Genomic DNA, 10,292 nt, shown 5'->3' with positions numbered 1-10,292 from the left:
GGTGTAAAACAAGACATGGGAAATTAAGCACAGCAGAACATAGTGGGATACGGATATCAAAAAGTGGGGTATGGAATGCTGATTCCCCCAAGTCGTTCTGGTTTCAGGGCTGGAATGAGTGCTATAAGCACCACTGCAGGTGCTAACCTGCACTTCTTCACCAGGGAAGGGGGGAGGTGGTTTATTCTGCAGAGAAACTGCTAAAACGTAGCAAGAACGTGGAAGCTCCAAGAGGCTAGGAGCCACAATCAGCAAAGCCCACTTGCAGGGGGGAAGGGTGAAGGTGCAGCAGTACTTGGAGTCAGCTCCTTCCAGGACACATTTCCTCATTGCACTGGCTGTGAATGAGAAGAAATTGCTGCTGCTGCTCCCCTTGCCTCTGTATTAAATGATGCGCCTTAAGGCTACCTCTTCAGTGCTAGCTGGGGAACACTAAAGCTAGTTCAAGGACTAGCTTTCAACCAAACACCCAAGTAGTGCAACTTAATGGAATTTGCTTTCTCAGCAGGTTTAAATTAGGCACTCACCAGATGCAGTGCTCTGCCTGTAGTGCCGTTCAGCAGTGGCTGTTTTTTCTGTGCCCATCGTGAGTTGCAGGTTGTTGCAGGCAGGTGAGATAATGCAGCTCCTAAGCTGCCTCTCCATCCTTTTTCAGGGTGCTTGCTGCTTGGTACAGTACCTCTTAGTATTTTTTTTTTTGGTCAGATTAATTGTAAAATGCAAGATTAAATGTCAATTTAGTGTGCATGGGAAGAAGAAAAAAAACACAACTGCAAGTGGCAGGGGCATCTGGTACCCAGCTCAGCTCTGCTTTCCTTTCTGTGTTTCTACAAGAATCTGCCTGTTTGCATGCCAGCTGCAGCTTGCCTTTACCTCGTGCCTGTAATACATTGCTGCCTGCTTATGAGGCAGGATGCAAGAGACACACAGGGCAATTTGCAGTGGTCCATGAGGACAGTTGCAAAGCCAAGACCTTCCCAGCAGCTTGCTGGAAAAGGCTGAGGAAGCTGCAGGACTTAACCTGCAAGAGTTTGGCCACCACCTCCTTCAGCTTCGCATCTCGAACTGCCCCTGCTGAGCTCACACTGCAGCACAGGCTGGGGGGGGGGGGGGGGGGGGGGGGGGGGGGGGGGGGGGGGGGGGGGGGCACCACCGAGCACCACACTGAGTTGGAACAGGGTTTGGTGTGAAAATCTCCCTTCCTGGGGAGCAACGGCTGGATCCTGTGGCTGGAAGCAGCACAGCCAGTCCCAGCAGGCAAATAATTTATTTAGACCTGCTCAGTCACTGGTAGGCAGCAAGTGCAGCCCAGACAGTGTCCTCTGACTGTAAAGAGGCTGATCTTGACAGTCTGACACTACTTAGAGCGTGAAGAGAAACCTTTGGAGCAGTCTTAAATATTTGGTAAATAAATGCATTGCTTGCACTTGGGTTTTGTTGCTCTGGTTCTGTAACCTTTACAAAAGTATGTCTGTGTTTCAAGGCTGTAAATACAGCTTTTTTAAAAAAAAAAAAAAGTGCCTGGTTTGCACATGGGAAACATCTTGGAGCTGTGGGATGCAGCAGCCAGCTGGTGCTGTGGGGCTGCAGTACAGTGCTGCTCCATGATGGCTCCAGGTGTGGGTATAGAAGTAGATAGTACGTGCCTTATGTGTGTTAAATTTGCCTTGTTCAACACACTTTAAGCTAGACAGGAATTAAAAAAAAAAAAACAGCTAAGGTTTCTGAAAGAAAATAAGCATGTGGTCAGCGTCCTGACTGCTGGTGATGGCTCAGTGAGGCTCTGAGCATGCAAGGGTGGCATGTATGGAGCCCCCACACTGCTACGGACCTGTAACCAGCCACAGGTGAACCACATGGTTGTGGTTTCCCCTCCCCCCCAAAAAAAATTACAAGGCAAGCATTAGTTACATGTATAAATATTTATTTGTACTAAAAGTGAGTGTTTCATAGTAGAGTATGAAGTTCAGAATATATTAAATCATGAGATGCATCAGTTGAGGTACAAATTCCAGTCTCATGTCTTTAATAAATACACTATAAAAAAACTAATCTGCATACTCTATTTTAATCAGAGGTAATCAGTATACTAAGCTATTTTAAAAGAATAATACAACATCTTTGTTTGCTGTAACCGTTTGGATTTACTGCATTTTTTTTTTAACTGATCAATTATTTTAGAATGTTTTAGAATGAGGCAACAGCACTATTTCACTACTTAAAAATGGCAAATATTGCAATTATACATTGGAGTATTGCTTTTGTCTTCCAGGTCCCTGCCAGAGGGCCTGAGTAGGAAAGGCACTGGTGCTAACGTGGTTGGTGCAGCATTTTTCTGAGGTATAATACGGCTTTGTGTTCTTCCCTTTGAATACTTTAAAAAAATAAAAAAAAAACACATGACAAGTGAAAAATAAAACACCTCTTACAAAAACATTCCCAATTGCATATGTAGTCTTGGACACTGCACCATGGCCACAGCAAAACACGTTTGAGCTTGAGGTGCCACTTGCTATACTAAGTTACAAGCAGAAGCAGGATTGTTTTTACTGAGCGTAGATCCATTTCTAATTAAAACAAGCACAAGGAGAGGAGAACATTATTTCCATTTCATTTGAAACACATGCTGACTGGTCCTGGGACATCTACTGAAAAAGGACAAGTACAAAAGTCATGAAATCTGGTGGCTGTGATAACTAACAAGTGCAGCGGCCCCTGGCTCGCCCCTCCACACCATTCCCCTGTGCTCCAGAGCTTTCTCAGAGATCTGGGCTCCACAATGTCCCCCTAGGATAGCTTCCCCTGGCTGCCAGCCCACCAGGCCCTGAGCCCCGGCAGCACCCTCTGCAGCCACGCTGGGGCTGGGCATGCTGCAGACTCACAGGACAGTGAGCTCAGAGCAGCAGGAAAGATCAGTCCAGGTTTTTTTTTTTTCTGACTGGATGGGTCAAGCAGGAGGAAGAAAGGAAGAACAGCAAGCAAGTGACTTGTTGTCTAGGCTATTTAAAAAGATCCAGTTAAAAAAAAGGCATTTAAAAAGTCCTTCTGTTAGAAAATATTGTCTAAGGCTCAATCTTGAGAGCAGCAACTGGATCCAAGCACCAAGTGCCAGCAGCAACCACTTCTCGTCCCAGCAGCTGCTCCTGCACTGGGCGAGGGGTAAAGGAAAAACACTTCATCATTCCTGCTTCGTGCAGGGGCACATTTTTATCCCGGTGCCAAGGTCCTGGCTCTGCAGCAGGGACCGGAGCGCAGTGCCAGCAGCACCGAGAGACCCAGCTGGCGTCGCACTGGGCTTCTCGGAGCTGCGCTGTGCTGGGAGCGAAGGGCCAGCTGCCCGCCCCGTCCAGCTCCATCAGGGTGCTCCTGGCAGCTTCAAGGGGAGAAGGCCCCAGCTCAAAGTATTTCTGATTAGTAAAAAACTCTCTGACCCAGGCAGAAAAGTCCTACGAGTCAGAATATTGAAAATATCAAAGTAGCTGATCTGTATCATAGGGAATCAATCAATCATTGCTCACTCTTAATACAAGTATTTTTAAAAGTAGTGTTAATTCTTTTTTTCCAGTGACTGGTAGTACTCGGTTAGGACTTTCCAAGCTTTGGGGGCCATGAAACCATCTGGTGGGTTTTCACCTTCACGAGCAAGCTTTCTCATGCGTGTTCCTGAGATGAAGTCAAAATCGTCGTGCCTACAGCAAAAGAGACAGAGGTGAGATCGGCACAACAGCTGAGTTGTCCCAGTGCAAATCTTCTGCTATGCCAAGGGCGCAGTCGGAAAGCTCCCGGCACCATTTCCTCGCCAACTGCAGGCACCAGCAACTTCCCACACTGAATTTACAATTGGCAGCAATGGTGTCCTCTAAGGGAGCTCTTTCCAGAGGAGCTGGAGTCATAGGTAAAATGCTTCCCCAGCAGCTGTGTAGGCTAAAGAAAATGAGACACTGGTGCCTGCATTACCTTTTGGGGTCATAAAAATCCATAGCCTTCTTCACTTTGTTGTAAGCAGCCACTCGGAAGGGGATGATTTCCACTGAGGTCAGGCCCGGTGCCATGCTGAGGACCTTCCCTCCTTGTGTAGGCTCGTAGAGGTCCTTCTTGGTCTCAGGGTGAGGCATGCCTGCAGGATCGCGCCCTACAATGTAGAAGTTGGCCCCAGCAATCATGCGAGCCCTGCAGTGCCACTGCACCTGTGAAGGAGAGACACGAGAAGCTCTGAGCACTGAGCAGCGACTGCCCTGAACGGCAGAAAAGATCCTGGTGAGCTGGATCCCGTACGTGGCAGAGAAGGAAGGATGGACATGTATCAGTAGCCTCGCTGCAGTTAATCACTGGCCATCAGACTCATCTTCCCCTGCTTGGACCTGGTACATCACAGCTCTTCTAAGGAGAGGTGTTTCAGCAGAAAAAACAGGGATGACAACTGATCTTGTTCCAGTGAATGAAGGAAGTGCTTTGCTGTTTGAATGTGCAAAGCCAGCATACATCAGCCCTTGAGACCCACATGGGCAGAGGCTGTCCATATATCCCACTGGTTCCACGAAAAGGCCTGCCTACAAGGTTTCTGCTTGCACCACTGCCTCTGCTCAGCTCGACTCCCTGCATTTCTTTGCTGCTTGCTTTGTGGCGGGACAAAAGCGAGGACAGACCCTCCAAGGCACCGAACGCACGGCCACCCGCAACACCCACAGAGCCACTGCTGAAGGGTTCTGACTCCACCTTAGCCCAGGAGCGGCTGATGCTGAATGGAGGCAATGCTTTGGTTCGGGTTTTGGTTGTTAGTGAAACCAACAGGCAACGGGTGTTTGGGCTGCCTGCAGGGAGGTTTGGTGTTTACTGCTTTCCTTCCACGGATATAGGGACAGAAGAGAAACAACTGGGAAAAAACAAATGAGCGTTGCTGCCCGGCACAGCTCCGCTCCCAGCTCTCAGCACAACTTGCAGAAGCGCAGCAGCCTGCTGAGCCAAACACTGCTGCGAGATGGCAGCTGCAGCAAGCAGAGAGTGAAGCAGGGAGGGAACTGACAGCAAAGCAGCAGTGACTGACCTCTGCCCTGCGGCTTTCTGGAGCTGCACTGGGGAGCCAGCAGCAAGCTTGCCCACAGGCTAAACTTACACCATGGTGAGCGTGCAGCGACTATACCTCTGTGGGGCCAGCATAGAGCATGGGAGAGGGGAAGATGGCAACGATGGTTGATTTTGGGTCCAGAACATGCTCCTCGAGCACCGCTGCATGCTGCTTCATTCGCCATTCCAGCGGCACATCATCGTCTTTGGTCCATCCACCCAGGGGATGCAGGAGAAGCACAGGGTTTTTGTAGCCTCTCCGCAAGAGCTGGCTCCGTGTATCCTGCATGAGCAGGGCATGCCCATTGTGCACGGGGTTGCGCAGCTGAAACGCAAAGACAGCATCTGAAATGGAAAGATTCAGAGGGTCACAGACCTGTGCTGAGCTTCAGGCTCTGCACTGCTTCATTTATCCACTCAGTACATTTTGGCACAGCCATAAGATACACAAGGGTCTGCTGTCCTATCTTCACGTCAAAGAGACCTTAAATACGTTAGATAAGTATTTAACACAGGTACAGTGACCCTGCCAAGTTTATTTTCATTGCACATCCTTCCTTTGGGGCCGATTTCAGTCTGATCACCTCTCCTGTCCTGTTTTGAGATGCCACTGGGCACAAATGTAAACCTCTGCTGAGTTCCCTGGCTTCTAAAGCTATTTGTCACCTCCCCAAGCTCTATGGCACCTTCATGAAGGCCAGCACTATCTCCCTCTTTGATCACCGAAAGGAAATGAGTGTGCAAGGACTGGCATCTCCACTGCTGATGGTCACTGCTGCTGCTGGTCCCCTCTGCTGCTGGGATGCTGTAGCACTGCACAGCATGGCAGATGAGGGTTGAAAGGGTTAACTTCACACTCACTGTGCAAAACTTAATTAGCCCTAATGTGTTGATCTTGCAGGAACACTACAAAGGCCCTGTCTCTGGTGGCAGAGGTGAGAACTGAGCCAGGCAGAGATGCCAGGTGTAACAGGAGATTTATGGGGTCTAATTACACAGGCTGATTTACAGACTGAGCTCTTCAGATTGGGCTGCTCCCTTTGAAACCTTGTTTTGCAGAAGTGCCCCTTAGCCCATACTAGGGCTGTTTCCACAGACACCTCTGGTGCTCAGAAACAGGAGTTCATGAGAACACAATTGACTTCTGGGGTAAACTACTTACAGGTGTAAACAACCTCTCAGCCTGCTCCCTAAGGACTTGCCAAACAGACTGAAGGCAAATCCTGCTTAGAAACCCTTTTCTGGAAATACTGAGACAATACAGCATCGGGTGGCCATCAGATGCCCCACAGACTGCCAAGACAGCCCCTGGGGCAGAGCACCACCTGCAAGTAACCAGAACTCACCTTTGTGCCTGAAGGCCAAGCACTCAGGACAGGACTTTACATGCTCTGGGTGTGAGAGGAGAGGACCTGGCCTGCCAGGGAGGACAGAGGAGTCATGAGCAGCACGCTCAGCACTCTCCACTCCTGTGTCTGCAAAAGCCCGCTGGGGAAGCTGCCTGACACAAGCACTGTTCCTACCCCAGGAGATCCCACACCATTTTTGTGCTGTGGCCTGCTTTGCACTTCCTGCTCTCCCCACTGCTCCATCCCAGTCTCAGAAGCATATGAAAGCAATCTGGCAGGTGCTGAAAGGCCAGGAGTGAGCAATCACAGACCACAAACGTCTCCTAGTGTCAGGAAAGATGGGAGGAGGGCACACACTTGAGAGGCTCATGAATTAGTGAGCCAGCTGGAAAGCTTCAGAAGTAGGGCAAGCTCCCTGGTCCACCTGACAAGTCTGTAGCATACCACAGGGATCTAATGATACAGCATGAATTAGCCAATTACCCATTAACCAATTAACCCATTAGCATTTACCCATTAACCAATTAACCTCATGCAAAATAATGGCACTAATGGTAAGATTTCTGGGTAAGAAGAGCAGAGTCATTGGTGCCCAAGGCACTCAACTCACCAGCATTCATTTCTCTGAACTTCTGCTTGAGATCGAGTGGTGTCAGACGGTACTGGTCCAGTCCATCATTCCATTTGATTTTCTCCAGCACAAGGAGCTCTCCACCAACCAGCCAGTCTCCACTCTCCATCACCATCTGTGAATTACACACAGGTTACATGAGGACAGAAAAAAAAAAAAAAACCTCTCTCATTTCCCAGCCTCCTTTGAAAAGCACTAGGTATGATTCTGCTTGTGGAGTGATCTTTCTTTCTTTTCAACCTGCAAGGTTGAAAACATTACCAAAGTGGCAATGTGATCTGAATATCATGAGCAGTGCAGTGACATAAAGCAAGGCATCAGCCGCAGAGACCATACTGCTGCACCCAGCTAGGTGCCAGACTTCTCTCTGCAGCCTGGAGGTCAAGAAGTTAGGGCAGTAGACCTTCCTCCATCTGAGCTTTTGCTCTTGCAAAGCCTTTCCACAGAGCAAACAGTGCTCTGGTGGTGGTAACACCACTGTGTTGCCCACCTTTTGTTCCCTCCTATCCTGGAAATGTTATCCTCCTGGGGCGCTGCCTGGTGAGTATGCAGCTCCACGATTTGTTGAATCCTCCTCTAGCTGTAATAATGAGGCTTCCAACCCCATTCAGAACAACCTAGGGCCGTTATCCTGCATTAACCAGCTCAGGATCTCACCACAAGTCTTTATAAGAAATCCCTAAATTGGCATTACTGTACTGTCACAGCTGTTTTCTTCACCGTCAATGGTATCGTTAAACTTTCGTAACTCAGATTGCTCTGTCAAGAGAGCAACTGCTGCTAAATAATTGAGGGAGGTATTTTAAGGTAAGGGAAAAGAATTAGTATGGCTTTGGCCTTTTAGTTCAAACTGCTTGGCATAGCTTGCAGCTCTCCCTTGCTAAGGGGATGATATTCTTTGTATGGTCAGCAAAAAGAAGGGAAAAGATAAGGTGTAAAAATACAACCCCTTTGTTGGCTGCCTGCATGAATGCCACATTGAGGAGTAAAGCGTAGCTAAAAAGGAGCACGAGCCAGGGATTTACAGCATGTGTTTGGCAGAATCACTGACATCATCATGCCCCCAAGAGCAGGAAAACCTTGGGATCTAAGTTGTTGGGCATGCTAAAAACGTTTGGATGTTGATACACTCGTGAAAATAAATGAATGAGAGGAGCAGTACACTTGTTTTCCCTTTCTACCATTTGTTATCTGACCGATGCTAAGCAGTAAGTGCAGTGTTAACAGTTGCTTGTAAGCCTAAAAATTCAGCCCTCCTGCACGCTTGAGAAGTGATGGTTCTCAATGAGGAGCTGGGCTTGGAGAGCTGACAGGACACCCCACACCACGGAAACCTCAGAGGAGTTTGGTTCTCCAGCCCCCCATGGCACATTACTAATCTCGGCCAGGTTTCCGACAATAGGAGGGACAGAGACAAACCTACTTTGACATATGGGTGCTTGGCGCAGGTGGTGCCCCAGATGCGGGCGCAGCGCTCCTCCTTCCTGTGCTCGAAGTACTCGGGGTTCTTCAGGATCGCCACCTTGTGCCCCTCGTAGCTGAGCGCCAGTGCTCCGCAGCCCTCCAGCCGCTGCTTGTCCTCCGTGGAAACAGGCAGCACGATGGGGATGGTCAGGTTGATAATGCCGTCTGGCAAGAGAAGGGTGGATGTTAGCATCCTCCAAAGACCTAGAGCACCAGCACTGCTCAAAATGTCCCCACACTACTTCAGATGGGCTACAGGAGGGTGGTGGGAGAGGCTGCAGGGGGCACTGAGTAAACAGAGGTTTTCAGAGGCTGAAAACAGGAGGCCAGGTTTTCCATGATTAGTTCACCAGTCATGTGAATTTATTCACTATCCAATTTTTGTTTTGTGCTGCTAATAAATACCAATGTTAGTGGACTAAAACAGCTCCTTATCTTAGTGCCAGCGATGTCTCAAAGACACCTGGAATACTTCTTTATTTTCTGGACTCTTTCTCTCCCAGGAAGATTTTTCTTTTTCAGTTGGCTTGTTTTAAAGCCTCTTTGAAAAATGTAAACATAAATGGTAAATACAGTCTGGCTATAACCCGTCTCCTCTTCCAGGACAAAATCTCCATTAAGACCACTCCAGCGTGGTTTTGCCTAGTGGCATCTCTCACAACCGTGACAATTCACTGCACTGCCCTATTTGCACTTGATTCAACTCTTTTTTTGCTCAATTTTGCTCTTGAATCAACTCTTCCAACAGGGAAAACATCATGTTTTGTCTTTTTTTTTCCTTGTTATCTCTGTACTGTTACCCCTCTCAGTTTATCTTTGCAGTCCATTTTTGATCTATTCTTTGTATATACAGTGAATCTATGTTTGCATGTGTGGTTTCTAATTTCTGTGTTGTCTCTAAATGCCTTGAAGTCACGTTGATCTCATCCCCCCCCCCCAATTTCTCACTTCCCCACTAAGGTCTTCCCACTCACATATGCCAGTATTAATACATGAGAAGCAGTCTCTCCCATGGGTTGCCATTCATAAACAACAGCAAATAAATCACTGATTCACTTTGTTCTAATCTGACTGAAATCATTTTGGACCCTTGAGAGTCTTAATTCGAGGATTTTGACTATGATGTAGATTTTGTTTAGTCTTTATTAAAATTTTCCATTTAATTCATGACTCGGTATCATCTGCCAGGCAGCAAGTTTCAAGCAACTTCATGAATAATCAGATACCTGTAACTAGTCACATGTGAATCAATCAATATCAACTTCATATATTTAAAAAATATTAACCAGTGATTAGTCAATAAAGTCAATGTGGAAAAGTCAGCATGGCATTTTCAAATGCAAGACACTAATAAAAATCACTACAGTGAAAATTACTAGGATTTTTGTGCAGACTGGTCAATAGGACATGGGGTATACATGCCATTTTGTAAACAGCGGAATCATAAATGGGATGTGGGTGTGTTTAGTGTTAATAATTTAAATAGCAAAAAAATCAGAGCAAAAAATCTAATTGTAGTGATTTCCATATAACCTGAGGACAGTTAAATACATACCAGCTACAGAGTGATTCTTTCCTGGGAGAATACAAACACAGTTAAGATAATTAACACTCACTGGCACCAGTTATGGTTTCCAAAATCAAAGCAGCTCAGTTGAAACCTCCAGCAAACACCGTGTGTTGGCGGGTAGGGCAGGGTGCTCCCTCGCAAACATGGCCTTTGCCAGCCAGCCCAGCAGTGCTCATCCAGCCGCACACACTGCACGCACCCGAAGGGATGCGCA

At 47.6% G+C, this 10,292-nt stretch overlaps 1 protein-coding gene across 1 annotated transcript in view; it reads right to left on the bottom strand.

The window, feature by feature from the left end:
* Window positions 1–1,907: 1,907 nt before the first annotated feature.
* Window positions 1,908–10,292, bottom strand: part of PAPSS2 (3'-phosphoadenosine 5'-phosphosulfate synthase 2) — a 31,526-nt gene continuing 23,141 nt past the window's right edge. Inside the window, exons 8-12 of the mRNA XM_040563870.1 lie at window positions 8,468–8,673; window positions 7,024–7,159; window positions 5,141–5,409; window positions 3,958–4,187; window positions 1,908–3,689 (exon numbers count right to left, since the gene is read on the bottom strand). Of these exons, the coding sequence (XP_040419804.1) occupies window positions 3,548–3,689; window positions 3,958–4,187; window positions 5,141–5,409; window positions 7,024–7,159; window positions 8,468–8,673 (983 nt within the window). The 3' untranslated portion in view covers window positions 1,908–3,547. The remainder of the gene's footprint in view (window positions 3,690–3,957; window positions 4,188–5,140; window positions 5,410–7,023; window positions 7,160–8,467; window positions 8,674–10,292) is intronic.

This window comes from Cygnus olor, chromosome 7, assembly GCF_009769625.2.
Source record: "Cygnus olor isolate bCygOlo1 chromosome 7, bCygOlo1.pri.v2, whole genome shotgun sequence".
In the NCBI taxonomy this organism is placed as follows: Eukaryota; Metazoa; Chordata; class Aves; order Anseriformes; family Anatidae; genus Cygnus; species Cygnus olor.
Note: the sequence above shows the minus strand (reverse complement) of the source record. Positions and strands in the feature narration are given on the sequence as shown.